A 22506-nucleotide genomic window follows, 5' to 3' on the forward strand; every position below is an offset into this window, starting at 1 on the left:
TATCCTAACCTTTTCCGTTCCCATATTTTTCCCCTCAAATATGTAATCAAAATAACGTTGGAAATAAAAACAATACCAAAAATATCAGAATATCAAAATCAAAACTATCGCAAATGAACATCACAAACATATCACAGTAAGTTTACATTTTTTTTCAAGTACAAGTTGAACACACAAAGTCACTCATGCATACACACCACACTCAGACTCACACAAAACAACCAATTAGATATGTATCCTTTACACATTCAAATGAGATTGTAGAGACATAACATCATGTAGTGCAGGCACATGCCCAATTAGATATGTATCCTGTACACATTCAAATGAGATAGTAGAGACATAACATCATGTAGTGCGGGTACGTGCTCTACCACTAAAAGCATGTACTATGTTCAAGAATTAAATCTCCAGGAAAATACAAACATTTTTTCCCCATGCCCAGTGGTGGATGATAAAAAAAGCTTGGGAATTTTTTTATATAGCCAGCATTTGCTATAGAAACTACGTTTCAATTTTTCACACCTACCCGTTCTATGCATGACTATTTTTCTAATTATTTTTTACCAAGACATACCATTTGTCCTCAGTTTCTCCTCCATAACCTCCTGCAGGTTACGGCCACTTGAACATACGTTCTGTCATACAAGCCATCGACAAACACAAAGCAAGTATTTCTCCATCTTCTGCTGAAGAGCATAAAATAGAATACTAGCAAGAGGCCAACCATGAAACCGATGATCATGCTGAAGTGAAATGACATGATGTCCAAGTCTTCTCGTTCAATTTTAGGATCATCATTGATAGAGCAGTTATTTGGTAGAGGATGCCCACAGAGACCGATGTTTCCAACATACATAGATGCAGGGTCTTCAAGAATGTCGAGTTGATTTCCTGCTGGAATTCTTCCAGAAAGATTGTTGTACGATAAATTCATGTGGCTCAAGTAGGTAAGAGATGCTATACTGCTGGGAATCCCACCAGAAAGCACATTGTGTGACAAATCAAGGGACTCCAATTGTGACAAGGAACCAATCTTCTCAGGAATTTTTCCACTTAAGCTATTCCATGATAAGTTCAGGTTTGTCAACGCAACAAGACTGATAATCTCTTCAGGAATCTCTCCAGTAAGATTGTTACTAGATAAATCAATGTTCACCATGTATACGATTTCACCTGTATATAGGCGTTCTTGACCTTTTGTGACTACAGTTATGTTCTCAATATAATTAACCAGGTCATTATCATTGATCCCAATTCCATATCTAATAGCCCCGGAAAATCTGTCTTCTTTATCTTGTTCGAGTGTCATCCTATGAAATTTCGCCAAAGAATTCGGTATGCATCCTGAAAAGTTGTTATGTGCAAGGTCTAAATATTGAAGACCCACTAGACTTGTAAGTTCAATTGGAATATGACCACTAAAGCTATTAGAACGCAGCCGTAAGAATACCAAAGAAGGTAATTTTTCCCCAATCCATGTAGGCAGTGTCCCAGAGAATTGATTTTCTGCAAGATCCAGAAAAACAAGGTTTTTGCAGTTCTTAAAGAATGAAGGAAATAGTCCTGAGATATTATTGTTTCTTAAGCTTATATTGATAATATTCGTACATGTGGAGTTTGCGGAGCTTGAATTGATTGTGCAATCAGGAAGTGGCCCAGTTATCTTGTTTCTTGATATATCCAACAGTTCCAGAGACTGCATCTTGCACAAATAAGATGGAATTGAACCAGAAAGGGAGTTGCCATAAAGAACAAGTGATGCTAGAGCTAACGCTCCTATGTCTGATGGAAGAGGCCCGGATAAATTGTTCTTTGAAATGTCTAAGCTGGTCAGATTGATAGGAAGCTTGGGTACTGGACCACTAAACCTATTAGAACTGAGATCCATTTCGGTCGTTTCCATGTACTCCAATGTAGATGGGAGGGCACCTACAATCTTATTGTTTCTCATATTTAAATGTGTTACTGAGGACGCTGCTTTCCAAAACCAATCAGGAACCTTGTCTGATATGCTTGTGTTTGAGATATCAAGATTGTCTACATGTGTTAGATATCTGAGCCAAGTTGGGAATTGAGGCCCTAACTGACAGGACCGAAGTTCAATATCTGTTATTTGCTTGAATGGAGGAACCCAGGTTGAATTCAACTTGATGGCTATGTGGTTGTTATCAGACAAGATCAACCAATCTAGACTTTCTAGGCCTGATAAATGGCCTTCATGTATGACCCCATCTAGATTGTTAGAGCTGAGGCCCAACTTTGTTAGATTACTGAGCTCTCCTATCCAGAGCGGAATCGGACCTGTGAGATTGTTATAATGAAGCTCAAGCATGCTCAAATTGCTCAAGGGTTCTAGTGTTGTTGGTAGGCTTCCAGTCAAGTTGCAGTCCGGTAGAAACAACACTTGTAACATATTCCATGAGCATCTAGGCAATCTATTGAATACTTCCGTTATATTCCCATTGATGTTGGTTCCAGCAGCGGCAAATTTCTCCAAGTTACATAGGTTCTTCAGATTAAATGGTATCATTCCCACAAGATTATTGCCAGATAAATCAAGCTCCACGATTGAGGTCATGTTGCCTATCTCATAGGGGAATGGTCCATAGAAACCACTATATGAGATATCTAGAAGTTTAAGGCTAGTTAAATCCCAAAACCAATTGGGTGCAATCCTCTTGTCGAAATTATTAAATTTAAGGTACAGAGTTTCAAGAGATGTTAGGTTGTTGTGCGGAACAGAATCGACCGTGCTGCTAAGCTGGCATCCAAACAAACGGAGAAATCTAAGAGATGGAAGCTTGTTCACCACCGAAACCCAGTCCACAACCGCACTGAGATTCACAAGGCTCATGTCTAGATGCTCGAGAGAAGATAACCGTGACAACCAGGATACATCCGTTGAATATAAGCTAGAATTATCATTAGAACCAAGACTGAAGTAGCGCAAGTTGGAGAGATTACCCAGCTGCGGTGGCACTGTCCCAACGAATGTCGACCAGGATAGGTCGAGATATCTCAGGTTTTGGAGAGAACCCAAGAACTCCGGTATGCGTGTCCCACTGAAATTGTTACAGCTGAGGTCGAGATGCTCCAGTTGCTTTAAGCCAAGCAACGAGGGGCCTATGCTGCCTCCGAGTCCTGGTTCCAGCGGAACCCATGGGGGCAAGATGTTGCAGCTACCTCCTGGGAGATTTAGCTCAACAATATGCCCGGTCTCGTTGTTGCACCGCACACCATTCCATTGACAACAATCGTCACCCTCCCATGACGAAAGGAGGTTTCCAGGGTCTAATAATCCTGCTTTGAAGCTGATAAGTGCAGATCTCTCACTTGGAATACAACCACCTGTGCTATTGGCATTGGCTGAGGCCTCCTTGGAGATGATTGGGGTGAACAAAAGCAAGGCTAAGGCTATTAGGACGTGGATGCATCTAAACACGTCCATGTATTGTTTTTGCAATGCAACTCGATCTAATCCTCTCAGATTGCTGGTACTTATTTGGGCATATATCATACTATATATAGTAGCAGTCAACAGCTTAACTGTTCTAGGATATGTTTTGAGGAGCTTATAACTATTGCAGCTTTTCTCCAGAATCAGAAGTTTCTCTAAAAAATTCAGCTTTTAATCCAAATTCTAAGAAACTGTAGTTATAGAATCTAAAAAATAAACTAAAAGTTAGAAGCTAAAAAAGTTTTTTCAGATTTTCAGAAATTGGTTACCAAACCAATTGCTTCTCAAAATCTTAAGCTCCCAAACAGATCCCTAATAGCTAGCTAGTAGTAGACAGAAGAATCTGCATGTGTGGTCGATGTTTGCTGTATGCGTAGCCAAACCATGATGTTTAGTGGTGTTCTTTTCTCTTGAAGATAAAGATAAAAATGAAGATTAAGTGTTTTACGTAAAATGATGTGTTATTAACATATGATTAATTGAGTTTTAATTATTACAAACTTAAAAAATAGATTAATTTGATATTTTACAGTAACTTTCATAAAAAAAGTTTTCACGCGAAACGCACCGTTTAGTAGTTTAATAAGCGCACCATTTAGTATCCAAAATTTTATCCAATTTTTGAACAGTCAGTGACAGTCAAAGTCTTGGTCTACGTCGTCAAATAGTGCCTTTCACAGATGTGTTCGTTAGACCAACTGACCATGAGAGTGTGCATGGACGCGGTGCCCAGCCGCCCGTGGTGTCGGACCGAGCCGCGGTTTCGCCGGTGCCCGATGACCTGTTGGCTGGCTGTTGCCTCCCCTTCGTTGTCGCGTCCTCACATGCATCTTCTCCTGAGCAAACCACGAATTTTGTTTCTTTCCTCAAATTGCGAATTCTTCCCTGTATAATCTGACCAATGATTACCGTGGCGTTTGATTTTTCTTTAAAAAAACACATTAAATATCAACTTGTTTGAGATTTATTCGTCGAATATTAAAGTTAAAAATAATTATTTTGATAGGAGCATGCTACGTGACTGAGTAGAAATGATATGGTTTTAATAAAACTTCAACTAAATCTTATAATAGTTCGATCTGGGATCAACTTCAAAAGTGTGAAGAGAACACAGAAGTTATATATGCTGCATACCAGAATTTAGAGTCAATAGTCATGCAGGTTTTCAGCAATTTTGAATGAGATTTAGCAATAGACTTAAACTTTGAATAAATTACTTATTCTCTTTGGTTGGTGTGGTTGTGTCGTCTTTTCATCTACTTTTTTTTTATCTGTCGTGCTTGGGTTTCAAACCAAAAACTTTATAACAAGTGATTGTAGCTTAATTGGAGTAAAAGCTGGGTTTAATATCCATTGTAAAAAAATAAAAAATAATTTGTTGTAAATACCTCCTCCTAATTTATCTTTGGTTTATCTTTGGTTTGATATTCCTCCACAATTAGCAATTGCCACTGTTCACGTGTTTTTTTCTTGTCTTTCTTCGTATGTACTCCCTCCGTTTCAAAATATTTGACACCATTGACTTTTTAGTACGTGTTTGACCATTCGTCTTATTTAAAAAATTTAAGTAATTATCTATTCTTTTCATATCATTTGATTCATTGTTAAATATACTTTCATGTACTTATATAGTTTTACACATTTCATAAATTTTTTTATTAAGATGAACAGTCAAACATGTGCTAAAAAGTCAACGGTGTCAAACATTTTGAAACGGAGGGAGTATTATATAAATTAGCACATCTTTTGATGGTCATATACATTTGTTTTCCTCAACGGCACAATGCTATGTCGACCTCATCTTTCTCATCTTAAATCTGCTAAAAAAACAAGCCACTATTGAACCCTTTGAGACAAGTGTAAGAGCAAGTTTAATAGTAGAGCTTACTACTAGGGGACGTCTAGTCGACGAATGTTCGCGTCTCACGAACGGTTCCGATAGCGTATGTCATTATCCGTACGTAATCGCAGGCTGCCAGCACTAATCATGATTTACAGTCAACTAATTTCATCCAATACATACTTTATCTTTACCTTTTTCCACTTCTTCCGTTTTTTGTTCTATCCAATACATACTTTATCTTTATCTTTTTCCAGTTTTGTTTGGATTATACTATATCTAAAAAATAATATCCGGTGATAGATCAACTTTTTATTTCTATTGAAATTTATATACTAAACTATCTAATTGCATATATAATTTCTTATATAATATATATACACATATAAAAAGTTTATATAACAAAATCTACATATATAAAGTTTATATACATAAAGTCTACATATAAAAAGTTTATATACATAAAGTCTACATATATAAACTTTATATATAAAAAGTCTACGTATATAAACTTTTTACATGAAAAATGTCTGTTATAAAAAAGACTATAAAAAATAAAATCAGGAAAAAAGTGGGACTGAAAAAAATAGAAACGTTGATACGTACGTACTTACGGGACAATCACGGAAAAAAAAGAAACAGAAAAATAAAACCGGAAGAAGTGGAAGAGGAAGCGGAAAAAAAATGGACACAAAAGAAAGAAATGTGTGTGAATCCCTACCCATTCGCGTGATCGGCCACTGGCCTTTCCGCTGCGCGACCGCTTTACGCATAGACCACGCTATGGCTTGGCCTCGGCATCACGTCACGGCCCCGCGTCCCGCCCGTGTCAAAAGAAGAGAGAGAAGGAAAAAAAAGAAAAACACGGATATGGTTGCCCCTCCACCTCCACACGTCCGTCCTTCCGGTCCGGTGGTGGACGGCAACACAACTCGACCCGAGCAGCAACGCAGGCGCAAAGCGGAGAGGGGAGACAGGGGAGTATCCCTCAATTTCGAGGAGACGGGAGCTCCCTCCGATTCGGGGGTCGGGGACTAGAGGTCACCTGGTATCCATCCACTAGCTGGAAAATTTCTTAGAAAGGGTTACTGACAGTGACAGGTCAAGGTATGAAACATCCCTTGGAAACTTCACTACTGGATCTGCAAATCTAATCCATGTGCTTTTTTTTTGGTACATCCTACAACTAGCATCATGGTATTATTGATATGCAGATGTTTATGCTGAGAAATAAGTATTTTTTCCCCTAACTCAAAAGCGTATAGCTGACAGGCCAAGTGATTCTAATGCATGTAAACCACCAATGCTGTCAGGGATGATCCCACTTAGAAGAATTGTATGACAGGTTCAAGCTTACAAATCTCTGCAGGAACTTGCCCTGTTAAACTGTTTCATGACAGATGAAAATTTACCATGTAGATGATTCCTGTCTAATATCCAAACTGCTGCCCTTTTGTAATAACTGTCAAGGTGTTATTGTGTTAGGGAAAACGCCCAAATCAACTTCATCAATCCCCTCAGAATTACTATAACTACAGTATGAAAGATTGAAAGTGAGTCATTGTCTGCAGGACTGAGAGTCACCCCTCAACTTCTTAAATGATTCTGGAATGGTGTCCGACATGTTATACGGAGGGAGTAGGTAATTGGCAATCTGTCTAGCAGAATGTGGCCAGAAAAAAAAAATGAGCGCAGGCTTAGTAATGCCAATAATATGTTTAGAAAGCACATACTGAGATATGTAGTGCTTGTAAAGTACATATACATGTCAAAGACATACAGTGAAAACTTGTACTGTATTTCTCACAAAAACAAATGGTGCAGAACAAAGATCAAATCATACCATGATACAGTTTAAGTACATGACCGGTACAGGTATTATTAAAGAGCTTCTTGGTTACAATATCTCTCTCTTTAGAACTACTACTCTGTTAAAAAAACTGATGCGCACATCACAAGAAAAAAAAGAAGAGTATGAAAAGATATGCAGTGGAATAAAACATCCATAGTTCTTCATAGGAATTTTCTTATCAAAACAGCCTTACTGACAGCTGCTTGCACATATATCTTGTCATATATCTGATCAAAAAACCGAAAATAAGCGATCCTCCATGATTTCTTGAACAGGATGGTGCAGAACACTATCCAGAGCCCCACCGCAAACCCTGCACTTGTGCTGATGTACAAATATGTTGTATCATGTGATGCGTCATCATGTTCATTCTGGACAATTTTGTTTGTTCTGTTCGTGGAACAATTGGTGGAAAGAGGAAGTCCACAAAGTCCAGGATTGCCGATGTACATATAAAGATTATTAAGTGTTTGTAGCTGTTGTCCTGAGGGGATTCTTCCTGATAGATTGTTGTAGGACAAGTTTAAGCAGCTCAAAAAAGTAAGGTCTGATAAACTCGAGGGGATTTCACCAACTAAATCATTGTAGGATAGGTCCAGGGACTCCAATCTCCTTAAAATGCCAATATCATTTGGAATTGTTCCACTTAATTGATTGCCTGATAGATTCAAACTTTGAAGCCCCTTGAGTAGAGTTAATTCTCTTGGAATAGGTCCAGTGAAACTATTGTACGACATGTCAATCAACATAATATTATTTGTGGATTGAAAGGTATAGTTAAGCTCCTGGTCTTTTATGGACATGGATATGCTAGCACCAGTGTAGTTGTCCAACCCTGATGTGTCTGAATTTTTCATGGCTGTCAAGCTTCTTATAGATGAATATATACTTCCTGATATGTTGTTATGTGCTATATCGAGAAAATGAAGTTGATCAAGCTTGTTTAATTGGTTAGAAAGGTTACCAGAAAACATGTTCGATCTTAGAATCAAAACTTTCAGTTGAGGCATTCTCTCTGCAATCCATGTTGGGATATTTCCAGATAACTTGTTATGTGAAAGGTCAAGAAATAATAACTCACTAGCATTTTGAAGGAAGCTAGGGAATTCACCAGATAAATTGTTGTTCTTCATATCTATAACAAATAACGAGAAACCAAATTGATCCAGTGAACATTGTGGGATTTCCCCTGTGAGTTGATTGTATGACAGATTTATTTCTATCAAACTCTGCAAAAAACATGCTGGAATAGTGCCTCCGATTTGATTGCGGTGAAGATGCAGTGTCGTTAGATTGGGAACAGTGAGATTTGCTGGTAACTTCCCTGACAAATAATTATCGGAGAGATCCATTGCTTGCATTGATGGCAGTTCCAATTTCTCTGGTAAAGCTCCACCCAGTTGATTGCTTGACAGGTACAATTCATAAGCATTATATGAAACAGTCCAAAACCAGCCAGGCAAGTCATCCTTTATGCTTGTATTTGAAATATCAAGGACAACTATATCAGTTTGCCATCTTAGCCATGAAGGGAACTGAGGGCCCAAGTCACATGACTCAAAATATCCCTTCTTTAATTTAAAGGGAGGAATCCAAGCTTCATGTAAATCTAATTTCAGCGAGTTGCTTGAAAGGTCCAAAAATTCCAGTCTTTCTAGAGTTGCAAAATGGTATTCTGCGAGCACACCACTGAAGCTATTTTGGCTAAGGTCCAAGAAAGTCAAGTTGCCAAATGCACCAATCCCAACAGGTATATGGCCAACCAGCAAGTTCTGAGAGAGGTCAAGAAAGGTGAGGCCTGTCAATTGTCCCATTCCAACAGGTAAATGACTAACCAACATGTTCTGCGAGAGATCAAGATAGTTGAGATTTGTCAGATTTCCCATTCCATCAGGTACATAGCCAACAATCATGTTCTCAGAAAGATCGAGATAACTGAGACTTGCTAGATTTCCTATCCAAGTTGGTAGTTCCCCTGTCAAATTTGCAGAATGCAGGTCCATCTTACGCAACTTATTCCATGAACACTTCGGCAATCTCTCCATCAGTTCTGATATGGAACTGTTAATATTAATGCCGTATAAATCCAGCTCTTGTAAATTACACAGATTTTTCATTGTTGTTGGTATGTTACCCGATAAATCGGTGCCATGCAGATCTATGGACTCAAGGGCAGACATATTTCCAAATGCATCAGGAATTGGCCCAGACCAGGCACAACCATATAGAAAGAGATTTTTAAGTGTAGTGAGATCCCAAAACCAGTTGCGTGCGAGAGGAGAGCTAAACCAGTTATATGTTAAATCTAGAACTTCAAGATGTGTGAGATTGGAATGCGATAGAGTAGAGACGGTATTGTGAAGCCCACAGTCAGATAAGACAAGGACTTGAAGAGACGGAAGCTTGTTCACCTCATGGACCCAATTCCTTTCTGAACTGAGGTCCACGCTGGTCAAATCAAGATAGCTTAAAAAAGGGAGACCCATTAACCATGAAAGATCTGAAGCATTCATATAAAAGAAATGGCCAAGGTCAAGGAATTGCAGATTCGAGAGGTTACCAAGCTGAGAAGGCAGAGTTCCCCAAAAATTTGCAGCGGAGAGGTTGAGATACCTCAAGTTACTGAGTGAACCCAGAAAATCAGGTATGCTTGTGGAATTGAAGTCGTTGTTGCTTAGATCAAGATACCTCAAGTGATGCAAATCAACAATGGAAGGGCTCATCTCACTTGTTGACAAGCTCAACCGACAGCGCCATTCGTCTGTGTTGCGGAGGTCGAGCTTGACGACATGCTCAGTTGTGTTGTCGCATCGGACTCCCTTCCACCGGCAGCAGTCTTGGCCTCGCCATGAAGACAGACGGCCAGCAGGGTCCAATAAGCTATCCTTGAAGGACAGGAGCGCCTTCCGCTCACTCGGAATGCAACTCCCGCTGACGGCGGGCCATGTCGTTGTGTTTGCAGGATGGAAAGAAGACGCGGATTGTGCTAGGGAGACAAAAAAGAACACGAGTATTGCAGTAGCAGTGGCTCTTTGCGCAAGGAGCTTGGGAGCAACCATTTTTTGGTAGGCTTTTCTGCTGTCAGGAAACTGCTAGAGGAGCGGTATTACAGTAGCTTTTTTTGAAGGAAGGTATTACAGTAGCTTCATGCCTTTATCGCAACTACTAGCTACTCGTAAGATGCTGATTTTGTGTTTTGAACGAAAGCTAAGATGCTAATTATATACTCGAATGAACTGTTCCGCGTGCATGCACAGCACTAGGATCTAGGTCTTCGTAGTTCAAGTCCAGGTCGTCTCCTTCTCTTCTTTCACTTTTTTTTCCATAAAAATATCCAAGAAGACCCCAGCAGTTGGTCTTGGTATTTGCGTGTTACAATACTACATTCATCGTTGACGCAGCAGCTGGCCCAAGAAAGTAGACTTTCGATGTAGTCAGATCGTAGCAATAACTTTGGATTGGATAATGTCTCCAGTGCTGGAGCAAGAAGAGCAGGCACGATAACAGACTATAAATTAGTTATAAACACATTTCGATGAGATAAGAGATAAGAGATAAGAGAGAAGAGAGAAAAGAAGCGGGCTACAGATTTATAGCCAGCTGCAACACAGACTTCAAGATTCATGTGTGTATGACAGGTAGGTCCACATATTAATTGTGTATTATATGTTTGTAGGTAACTATTATATAAATTGACTATTATATTGGCTATAGATGATTCGGAGCCAACAGTTGGCTATACTATTAAACTTGCTAGCTCACTAATAGCTCCAAATCATCTATAGCTAATGTAATAGCCAATTCATACAATAGATGCTTACTATACTATTAATATATGGTTCCATCTGTCATACACACATTACGTCTTGGAGTCCGTGCTACAGCTGGCTATAGATGTGTAGCCCGCTGCTCTTGCCTCTCTTTCTTTATCTCTTTAAAATATGTTTATAGCTAGCTTGTAGCCTGCTATTGTACCTGCTCTTATAGCAAGTTTAATAGTATAGCCAATTGCTGGCTCCAAATCATCTATAGCAAATCTAATAGTCCATTCATACAATAGTTACCTATAAACATATCCTACACAATTAATATCTGGACCCACCTGTCATACACACATAACGTCTTGGAGTCCGTGTTGCAGCCGGCTACAAATCTATAGCCCGATTTCTTCTCTCTCTTCTCTTTTCTTCTATATATAGGGTTATAGCTGGCTTATAGCTTGCTATTGTACCTGCTCTAATGATATAGTCCGATGTTTACTCCAAAAAAATTACCACATCAGCTAGAGCCATTATTTAAAGGTGGTATATACATGTATACTACTATCTCCATTTTAGGTTATAAAATATTTTGACTTTGGTCAAAGTCAATCTGTTTCAAGTTTGACTAAGTTTGTAGAAAAAAACATTTTCAACCCAATACAATTATTATTAAAATATATTCAATTATTGATCTAATAAAACTAATTTAGTATTATAAATATTACTATATTTATCTATAAACTTAGTTAAACTTGAAATAATTTGACTTTGATTAAAGTCAAAACGTATTATAACCTGAAACAGACGTAATATTATAATAGTGATCTTATCACATCATCTCCATGAGTGCAATAAATGAACCATCTCAACTATCGAGGCGCCATCTAAACTCCACTGATCGTATCATATCGTACTACACACCATATATTGGACTAGTGGCAGACCTAGAAAAATTATGTCGGGTGTGTACGAAATATATCTATGCCATATGGTAGATATAGAGTTAAAAAAAGATAAAAGAAACACAAAATATACATATAATTTGGCATTATGAAAATAGAACACAAAAAGAAAACAAGGATTTAAAACATGGCGTCCATATATATTGAGAAGAAAAAAATGTAATTCCAACCAGGTAATTTGATTGGTTCTTCCACTGATATGGTATTTGTTGAAAATTTGGTCATAATTCGGTATATTTTAATCCAAAATAACAAGATAATAAACATAATATTTACAATGGGATTTGATCCAGTAATAATGATGAATGTAATCAACATGAGCATGCTTAACGTAGAATAAGCATCAACAATCACATAATAACACAATGCTGACATTGCGATGAACATTAACCGTAAAACTTCTAATTGAAATAATGTAAGAAGGTTATACCCCAAGAATGATCCTCCGCTAGAGTTTGAGGCAGTATTGCCTCCGTTGGTGTTGACGGGAGCCTCATTCTCCTTGTCTCCAGTATTGCCGTTGTCTCCAGTGTTCGACATGTTGGTGAAGACAAAGTAGACGTTGACGAACAGTGAGTAGTCGCGCCTTGCGCTCCCAAAAACCTGATCACCCGCCCGTCCGTGGAAACGTCGCAGCATTGCGTGGTTTCGGAGGCCTACTCTCCCGTGTTGCCGTTGTCTCCAGTGTTCGACATGCTGGTGAAGACAAAGTAGACGTTGACGAACAGTGAGTAGTCGCGCCTTGCGCTCCCAAAAACCTGATCACCCGCCCATCCGTGGAAACGTCGCAGCAGTGCGTGGTTTCGGAGGCCTACTCTCCCAACACGTGTGCACACACTTGTCGGGATGGGATTACCGTAGCAGCAACAACCTTGGAAATGGATGAAAGTGTGTCTCACTTCTCCTTCGGGAGATCAAATCCATTCTCATTTTATAGGAGAAATGGAAGATGAAGAGCAAGAATCATGGAATAGGAAGAGGAATAGAGTAACTAATTCTCATCAATTAGCCATCAACCATCCTCCACTACACAACCATCAACCAACCATCAATTAAGAGTAATTGATGTAGGTTACCAATGGAATAGGAAGAGAAATAAAGTAACTAATTGTCATCAACTAGCCATGAACCATCCTGCACTACACAACCATCAACCATCCATCAATTAAGGTAGTGTTTGGTTGCTGGGATGAGGTGGGATGGGATGGGATGAACCCACTTTTAGGGGTGTTTGGTTTAGGGGTGACTGGGATGGGTTGGTCCCTAGAGAGAAATATTCCTCTCAGATCCGGGACCAACTCATCCGGCCAAAACTGGCGGACAAACTCGTCCCACCTGGGACGAGCGAACGGCGTGACGATGCTGCTCGCGCGCTTGCCCTGCTCGCCCTCAAGAGACGGCGGCGGGCTCATCGACGGCGGCGGTGACAGGCTCGGCAGCGGCGGTGGCGATAGGCTCGGGCGACGGCGGCAGGCTCCACGGCGGCGGTAGGCGACAGGCTCGGCAGCGGCGGCGTCCGGGGGCTCGGCGGCACCGGATCTTGTGGTGGGGAAGGCGGCGGCGCCGGATTTGACGATGGGGAGGGCTCGGGCGGCGGAAGATGGCTCGGGCGACAGCGGAAGGCTCCGCGGCGGTGGATCCGACGATGGGGAGGGCTGCGCCGACGGAAGACGGCTCGGGCGACGGCGGCAGGCTCGGCGGCAACGGTGGCGACAAGCTCGGCAGCGGCGGCGTCGAGGGGCTCGGCGGCACCGGATCATGTGGTGGGGAAGGCGGCGGCGGCGGATCCGACGATGGGGAGGGCTGCGCCGACGGATCCGGCGGCGGCCCGACCGTCCGTCGTAGTCCCCGATGCTCTTGGCGTCGTCGTCATCCGTCGCTGGCCTGTCCCTCTCCCTCTCCCGTGCGGACCTCGCCGCCGTCATCGTCGCCGAGCCACGGCTGCTCCACGCGAAGGTCGACGCCATCACCCGCCGCATCGCGTCCCTTCGCGACCGCAGCTCGGTGGTGGAGATGGAGGTGAGGGCAGAGGCGGCGGCGGCCATGGTTGTTGCAAACGGCATCATCAGTGGTGGCAAACGGCGTCCATCCCATCCCTCCCTCATCCCTTCAACCAAACAAAAAACTGGGATCGTCCTGTTCTATAAACCAAACACGCAAGTGGAATCATCCCAACCTCAAAATCATGGATGGTTTCATCCCATCCCACCTAGTCTCAGAACCAAACACTACCTAAGAGTAATTGATATAAGTTACCAATTCACTAATCAAATGGATTAATTCTCAAAACTCTTCATCCCATTGATATCCCATAAGAGAATGAATACACATGAATTCCTAGCATAATGAGCCTTGAAATTTATTTGATTTAATTGATTTAAATGGATCAATTACCCAATTAAATCTAACAGTATTTTTGCTCCGTCCAACTATGCCTATATCTTTTTTTAACAAAGAAAGAATAGTTATGACCTCAGGAGTTCAAACGGACATCAATTTCTTAGAAACTAGTCGGGTGCCCGTGCGTTGTTATGGATCTTAAATAGATAATATAATATGGTGTAACTTGAAAATATATAAATGTGTATGCATTATTATAAGCTTTAAGGCTATATTATATTTAAATAAAAAATAGTTACTCCGATGTCTCCCAGATGATGTCATTCAACAATTAGAAGATAAAAATTCCAAAGGAACAAGTATGCCATGGATGTACATAGGGCTGTCAAAAAAGCTCGAGGCTCGCGAGCTGCTCGAGCTCGGCTCGTCCTAGGCTCGATTCGAGCTCGGCTCGTCCTCCAAACGAGCCGAGCCTGAGCCTATCCCAAAGCTTGCGAGCTTTGTCGAGCCGAGCTCGAGCTTCTAACGAGCCTAGTAATATATGATTTTTTGTTGCTATTTAATAAATTGGTAGATCAAATATATTATTTGTATGTCTTGTATTGGCATCATATATTTATTTTATTCTTTTTTCTCTTCTACTAGTATGATAAACCATTAATTATTTATTTTTTAAAAAAATACCCTTTGAAATATGCATTGTTCTAATTAAAAATCGAGCTCGAGCTTGATCGAGCTCGAACCGAGCCTGTTTGAAAGCTCGAACATTTTATAGGCTCGGCTCGAGCTTGTATCGAGCTCGAGCCTAAGCAGGCAAGCTCGCTCGAGCTCGGCTCGTTGACAGCCCTATATGTACACACTCATAGGTCATCTTTGGGACCAATTATACTATAGACAACCTATGACTACTCTAATCTGATTATCCCCCAAACACCAAAATTATTCACAGATATCTGGGGAACCAAACAAGTATCACATTTTTTGGGGGTTTTCTGGTCATTATGCACTCATATTGTATAATCGAATATAGCAGGTACATATTTGGACAACTGCATATAATCCATAATCAAGATAATCAAAGGCTATCACAAACATGCCGGACTTGTGCAGCCGCGCCATCACCTCCACTTGCCCCTCGCCACGTTGCCGGACTTGCACACACCAACAACAGAAGCAAGTATTACTTTACCGACAATGTCATCCTCTGCTGCTTCAGTTGTTTGAATATTGCTTCTGAATCTGGAAATTAGCAGCAAATTCAAAAGCTTTCAGTTTTAGAAAATGGCACCATGGCACTCCAAAATTATCTTAAATGCTCCTTTAACAAAAAATTGGCAAATTATCTACCACCATCTGTACCTTCATATGCATCCACCAAAATGTTGTATGAAGCTGTGTCACAATCACCCCCTCACCAAATGCTGTATCAAGGAGAGATCCCCCAAGCGCCTTGCAGCAATCCTGTACGGCTGTGGTGAATTGATATGTTACAAGGTATATTACTCCAAACTTGTAGAAATGTAAAATTTTCTGTCAAGATGTCAGTAGGAAAGTAGGCTCATGGAGCCATGGATGATCACCATCTATCTTCCATGAGGGCATCATAAGCATACACTTCGGTCTCGTGCCTAGCCTACTGCAATCTTCAAACACTTCTTCAGTCTTCTCACACTGACCTTCCCATGCAAAATGCATTCACCAGGGGCGTCTAAGTGCAGCTGGTAAGCTTGCACCCTACTTCATCTCGTTGAAGATCACCATCAGCAACATCGGTTGCTCTGCCTGTGAAATAATTAATCATAAGAAAAACATGTCGGAATGTCTTAAGAGCATTGAGGCCATCTCATCACAGTGAACTGGAAAATATTGTGCTATGACCTTTCCATATATCCATACACAATAATCATCAGGATATGCCTCTGTTTTAGTTATGCACTGTTTTCTATTCATCATTTGATACACCTCCACCGCCTTCTTAGTTGTGCCTATAATTCTATATGTGATATTTCACCTCGTTTTTTTAGAACAATGCCACCGAATCAAACAACTAACAACGCTTAAAGCGAACTACATTTACTTGCCAATTCATTTATAAGAAAGTTGTTTAGCCGCATATCCTGAAGAACTTATGTGGCAGATCCACAAGCGCCCTGCCATCATGATAGTATTTTTCTCACACCAGCCTAAGGAGTGGTGTTGTCCCATTTGTTTGAAGTATGTGACGGGCCATTCACATGAACAAATGGTTCGTGCCCCCCAGCTCCAAATTCCCACACATACTCCATGAGCATTCCAATAAAATTAGGAGGATCTTTCCGTATTGATGACCATAGCACATGACAAGAAACATTAGAGAACATTCACTAAATTACCAGGTTCACAAGGAAGATTACAACTTCCATGTGAAAGAATATCAGTATATAAGAACTGGATGATTATAAATGGACAAAAGATGTTAACAGTTGATGAAAATTTGCAAGCCAAGATTAATCTTGAATATATAGAGCTCCATCCATTAAAAATATATGTATTTATTTTGTTTCCCCGTTTTTAATGTAAGCATTCTTGCCAAAAGAAAAGGTTGCAAGCTGTTACTCAAGATAGTGAGAACTGGTGATGAACTGGTGATCAGATAAAACTTTCTAAATCACCACTCAAGGTCTGAATCTATATTGGTAACAGTTCATATGCAGGATGGAAATACATAAACATGTGAGGAGCTTTCTCTTTTGTTTTCCCATTTGTCACTCCATTTCTTTTGGATAGCAAAGAGGGAGGAAATTTCAAGCATAAGTACTAATCACTCTTTATTTCTGATAATGAATCACTGCATCAGTACTACATATGTTTGAGACAATGTACACCAAAAATGATAACTCACGTACATAGAACAAATGTGTTGATAAGGATGTTCTCGCTGTGTTAGCATTGCAGATAAAGCAGAAGAAGATTCAACAGATTTTCAGCCTACTTGTGCCTAAAGCCACTAATCTGATGTTTTGAACATATACCAAGGCACATTTTAACTGAGCAGTTCTAAAATACAAATCACGCATCTGAAGACAAACATTAAAGTTCTTTCTGAGGCACCCATCTCTATTTCATCCTTTATCAGATCAAATAAACCAAATATGGTAAAGCTTGAGCTATAAACCTATTATATTATTTGAATAACTCACCTGATCTTGTAAACGATGTCGGTCTAGAGGACCCAAAATTGCTATCCATTGGAACCCTATAATGCACAAGTTCAAAATTTTCAGAGTTCAGTCCAGTACAAACCATAAGGCAAAATCAAGGACCACACTTCCAGTACATTCGATGTCATGGGCTTTGGGCCGGGCGTCCTAGACCTATTGGATAGGATTAGATAAGGTTTGTTAGGATTAGATTAAGGAGTCCTCCATTCATCCCAATTCTTCTCCACATAACCCTAATCCTATCCAATGGGTCTAGGATGCCCGGCCCAAAGCCCATGACATTCGAATTTCAGACAGCTGGTAGACTCTTGTCATCAAAATATATTGTTCTTTTCAATATATGTTGGAGTACATAAGTCAAGAGAAACACATGACAAAAAGCATATGCCGAAAGGGTTACAAATCATGCATTCCTGTCTACCAATAGATGCAATTGAAAGCAACAACAGACAAGAAACTCTCAGCCCATCCAGTTCTAGCTTCTAACCAAACCATTAGAGAAGGATCATTGTTTGCTGAAAAATAATTTGTTGCACCAAAAGAGCTTATCTTCCGGCAATTTGCAGCACAATAGCATAATTCAATATATTTTTATTCTTTATTCTACTTGGTGAAATAATTGCAGTGCCCTGAATATTTCATTAGGGTCATAACACCTCAAGATTACAGCTCAACATTGCAGTGAGTATTGCCGAACAAATGCCCTGCAAGAGGCTTAATCCATACTACTCGAACTACTTTTCCCTGTTTTCAGTGGCAAAAGAAATTTTCCCTATTTGGGTATTGGTAAATCTGAAGATAAATCTTGGTGACTGGCAGACTGGCAGTTGTTCCCGAAACTTGACTTAAATAAGAGCTCAGGTTAGGTACTTCAGATTATCCAACAAGAGAAATACAGGATTGATAAGACCTAAAATGTAAGAACAATACTACTAATACGGTGTAAAATCAAACAAATTAAAGAGCACCGAAAAACCCCAATCACATTGAACAATTTCTACTAAGCTTACACAAAACAAAACAAAACAAAAGAAAAAAAATCCCAACCTTTGGAAATCATTATCGGGAATTCGAAGAATAAATCACAACCTTTTCTTTTTAATTTAAGTAAACAATAAAGGAATTTTGGCACATATATACGTGATTGAAACTTATTGACGATGCAAATTCAGTTACGGAGAAACTGACAGATGTTAAGAACATAAAGAATCACCATAGTTAACCAACAAGTTACAGGAATTTTTTTGATCATTGAGAAGGCACACCTTGCAAACAAGATATATATCGCTGCACAATCAAGCCTCCAAATGAACGTCCAATTAATGAAGGTGGCAAGGAGATCTCCTTCCAGGTGAAATCAGCAATATCACCAGTATGTCTGTACTGCAAGTTAATTAGATATTGGACTATATTGAGATGGTGAAATGAAGTACCCTAATAAAAATTGCTAAATAATTTGCTGCTTAATTGACTTATAAGGAACGCGTAGTCCTCTGGTTGATAATAGATCTAGAGTGTGCCAAAATATTCTCCCACCATCTATACCAGGTAACATGTCTCTTAATCAGATTTTAACATGTCTCATCATAAAAAAAAAAGTACTAATCTAATACAATCTTTGATTCAGTCTGGTGAATTGGAATTGCTGCAATCTGCAGTCTGAATGCTATGGCTAGCAAACGTCGTCCCCAAATCAAGTCCAACACATAAACATAATTAACCTCAATTCCAGGTCCAGAGACAGAGGAAACACAGCACCATGATTTTACCCTACTGAAATGTTGGTGAGCAATAACAAATTGTCATGTCTCATAGAGCATGCTGCTCGCAATTCAGCCCTACTACTGCACTTAACACAAATTACTCTCATCCGAAAATATCAAGCCATCCTATCAAATAGTAGAACTTGCAGCACAGATAGCACATCTTACACAAAAAGCAATGGTAAGATCCCGTACTTTGATCGAGCAGGATAGAGCCGCCGCTCACCGCCATGTGGATCAGCGCCCGTTCACAACGCTGGCCGCCGTGTCACCGCCCACCGCCGCAAGCACTGTCACCACCTGAACCAGCACATAAGAGGGATACCATCGAAAGTTCGAAACCCTAAACCCAGAGAAGCTGAGAAGATTTGAGACCGAGACGATTCAAGTCCTAGAGGATCCAATACTTGCCTGGGCGAGGCTGGAGGTGACGGTGGCGATGTGGAGGAGGGAGCGGCCATACTAATTGCGGAGGGAGAGCGTGGGGATGAGATCTATGGGGGCAGAGGGTGGATAAGGCCGTGGAGTCCCCGTATTGTTGGCTCTGAGATGTGCGGAGGCGTGGGTGAGGCGTCGTCGACGACAGGCTGATGGGGAGGAGGCCGACGGCGGTGGCGGGTCAGGAGGCGCGGCGCCGCGACGTGGACGCGGCGGCGGGTGAGGACTGAGGAGGCGACGCGGAGCGGGGGCGTGGGCTGATGGGGAGGACGAGGACGCAGCGACGGTGTCGATCTGGATGCTGATGGGGAGGAGGGCGGAGGAGGAGTCGGCGGCGGTGGCGGCCTGGCGGGTGGCGATGTTTGTGGTGGCGGCGAGATGAAACCGCCCACGGATTGGGGGGAGATGGAGCGCGATGCGTGATGAGGAAGAGATCGACGCGCGTGCTGTGCGCGATGGGGAGGAGATTGACGCCGTTGGATATGGTAATCGGATGCGCAAAATCTATTTCGAGAGGCATCTACTTAACGAGCGACGCGGACAATTACGTGAGAAGTACTAGTAGTGTTACAGACATATATGCAAGTAGTTTTTACTATTAGGTTGTGCATATTTTTTCTTCTTCTTATGAAATTTTCTCTTAAATTACTTATTCGATCTATAATCCGATTACATCATTGTGTTCGTAACAATTAAATCTTTACAACAAGATCTCACGTGATTATATTTTAATGAAAAATCACAAATTACTTTTATGATATGTCTAAATTACTTTTAGATTTCACTAAGTTACTTCTTAGACATAAAAAATAAATTCAGTAAAATCTAGAAGTAATTTACATATTATAGAAGTAACTTAGAATAAAACGAATGTAACTTTGGCATGTCATTTGAAGTAAATCTGTTGTAAAGATAAAAATATGACTCTATCTAGAAATTAAATTAATCAGCACAAATTATGGAATTAACTGAAAACAATAATAAAAGTAACCACCTCAGAGCATTATGAATATATAGGAAGTATTTTAATCAAATCTAAAAGTAACTTATATATATGATAATTGAATATATGATAAATTGTTCAATGAAAAAAGTATTAATTAAAGTTACTTTTTTTTATAAGTTACTTTTATAATATATGTAAATTACTTTTAAGCTTTACTGAATTTACTTTTGTATGTCTAAGAAGTAACTTAATGAAATCTAAAAGTAATTTAGACATATCATAAAAGTAATTTGTGTTTTTTCATCAAAATATAATCATGTGAGATCTTGTTGTAAAGATTTAATTGTTACGAACACAACGGTGTAATCGGATCGTAGATTGGATGAGTAGTTTAAGAGAAAATTGTATTTGAAGTATAAGTAGATGGTGTCTCTTATAAATGAAGTGGTAGCTGTGTAGTCACGTCCCATCGGATGGTTGAGATTAGGTGTGTCTGTCAGATGCGTCTGCTATACCATCACTACGGACTTTTTAAGGAGTAGTGATAATGTTAATTATTTATAATGTTGACCAATGTAAAATCAACTCACAAACTTAAAACGCAAAATTAGGTTGTTCTTGGAGATGGTTCAAAGATGTATTTTCATTGACATTTGAATGAAGGCTGCCTTCAAAATTAAAATATGAAGGTCTGATGAATTAATTTGGCAACGGACTAAGGGTCTGTTTGGTTGATGACCTGAGTTATGTGTCTGAGAAAAAAAGGTGCCTGTGTGGAAGAAAATTCGTGTTGAGTTCTACCTGGCCAGGCATGTTGAAAATTTGTTGTTTGGTTGATTATCCAAGCCTGAGTAAATATATTAAACATAAAAGGTACACTTGTGTGAGTTAGGATGATTATAAGTGTTGGTAGTAGTCACATCAATGAATGATCTATGAAGGAGAAGTAGGCATGCACCGTGCCTGAGTCAGGCGTTCATTTTCGGTGGCCTGAGTCAGGCAAGTCTTCAGGGAGACAACCAAACACAGCTGTGTGTTGCTCAGGCTTGCTACAGGCCAGGCAAATCTCCATCAGGGTAGCAACCAAACAGACCCTAACTAACAGTGTCGTATCAAAAACATCACGGCTGCTCTCAAACCCCAAATCATATGGTTTGTTTTGTTTGTGCGGGCGCGAGGACTGCAGTCTGCAGCTAGCTTAATGCTGATCTCTAAGCGTGAATATGACTACACATGCATGGCTGCACTTCAATCAGGTTAATTTCTATGCCTTGATGAGTTGCTGATCCCAGAAATTTTCACATTATTTTGGGTATGCCGGTGCCCACCCGTCCCCACCCTTGGGTCCGCCCCAGTTGGACCAAGAAAGAGTGCAGATGTGGTTACATACCTAGTACGCCACCGAGAGTTCCCAACTCCACTCCCTCTTTTCCGTGCGCACACTTTTTAAACGGTTAAACGGTATGATTTTACAAAAATTTTTAATATGAAAGTTGCTTTAGAAAATCACATTGATCTATTTTTCAATTTCTTTACTAATACTTAATTAATCACGTGTTAATGAACTATTTTGTTTTCTATGCAGATGGTAAAGTTCCCAACTCTAACTAACAAAACACAGCCTAACCGAACCGTGTCGCGAAAGCTTGTGATAGATCCACGGTTTTGCCGAACACTTTTCGATCGATTTCACCTTCACCGTGGCCCGTGACCACAGCCAGTTTGCCAGATCGGCTGCAACTCCTCCGGCCGGGCTCTTCTCCTCCTTGTCCACGGACCACGGCTTCACATCGGTGTGCTATAATTCATGGGTATTCACTTGAATATCCATGATATTTTCAAATAAACATGATCTATCATATATGTATATGTACTGCATTGATGGGTGTTGGTTAATATTGGTTTTTTCTATTCAGCACATCTAGTGTTTGATTCAATCATTCT

The 22506-nt window shown here is 40.3% G+C and overlaps 1 protein-coding gene, 1 long non-coding RNA gene and 1 pseudogene across 5 annotated transcripts; all 3 read right to left on the reverse strand.

Annotated features, from left to right (window-relative positions):
- Positions 1 to 586: 586 nt before the first annotated feature.
- On the reverse strand, positions 587 to 6025 carry LOC127780431 (receptor-like protein 43). Its single transcript, XM_052307371.1, has 4 exons — positions 6022 to 6025; positions 4754 to 4797; positions 2218 to 2971; positions 587 to 1407 (listed from the first exon to the last, which is right to left on the reverse strand). Exons 1-4 carry the CDS (start codon positions 6023 to 6025, stop codon positions 587 to 589), a joined length of 1623 nt encoding a protein of 540 aa, XP_052163331.1.
- A 3176-nt stretch (positions 6026 to 9201) lies between these two features.
- Positions 9202 to 10277, reverse strand: LOC127765220 (receptor-like protein EIX2; annotated as a pseudogene).
- Positions 10278 to 14911: 4634 nt separating this feature from the next.
- LOC127752979 (uncharacterized) lies at positions 14912 to 19478 on the reverse strand. 4 transcript variants are annotated; one of them, XR_008012727.1, is made up of 6 exons: positions 19347 to 19478; positions 18681 to 18798; positions 17395 to 17450; positions 15796 to 15997; positions 15575 to 15684; positions 14912 to 15454 (listed from the first exon to the last, which is right to left on the reverse strand). It is a non-coding gene; the product is annotated as an uncharacterized LOC127752979 (long non-coding RNA). The 4 variants fall into 4 exon arrangements; XR_008012787.1 differs by having other exon boundaries at positions 14913 to 15454; positions 18681 to 18793; XR_008012660.1 differs by having other exon boundaries at positions 14914 to 15454; positions 18681 to 18793; positions 19374 to 19478.
- Positions 19479 to 22506: the final 3028 nt, after the last annotated feature.

This window comes from Oryza glaberrima, chromosome 1 (assembly GCF_000147395.1).
Source record: "Oryza glaberrima chromosome 1, OglaRS2, whole genome shotgun sequence".
Classification (NCBI taxonomy): domain Eukaryota; kingdom Viridiplantae; phylum Streptophyta; class Magnoliopsida; order Poales; family Poaceae; genus Oryza; species Oryza glaberrima.

Coding starts and splice junctions, on each gene's coding strand:
- LOC127780431 (XM_052307371.1), bottom strand. Junction 2,972..4,753: donor CACTTGTTATAAAGTTTTTG/GTTTGAAACCCA, acceptor GTGCCACCGCAG/CTGGGTAATCTCTCCAACTT. Junction 1,408..2,217: donor AGATGGGGTCATACATGAAG/GCCATTTATCAG, acceptor GTCATATTCCAA/TTGAACTTACAAGTCTAGTG.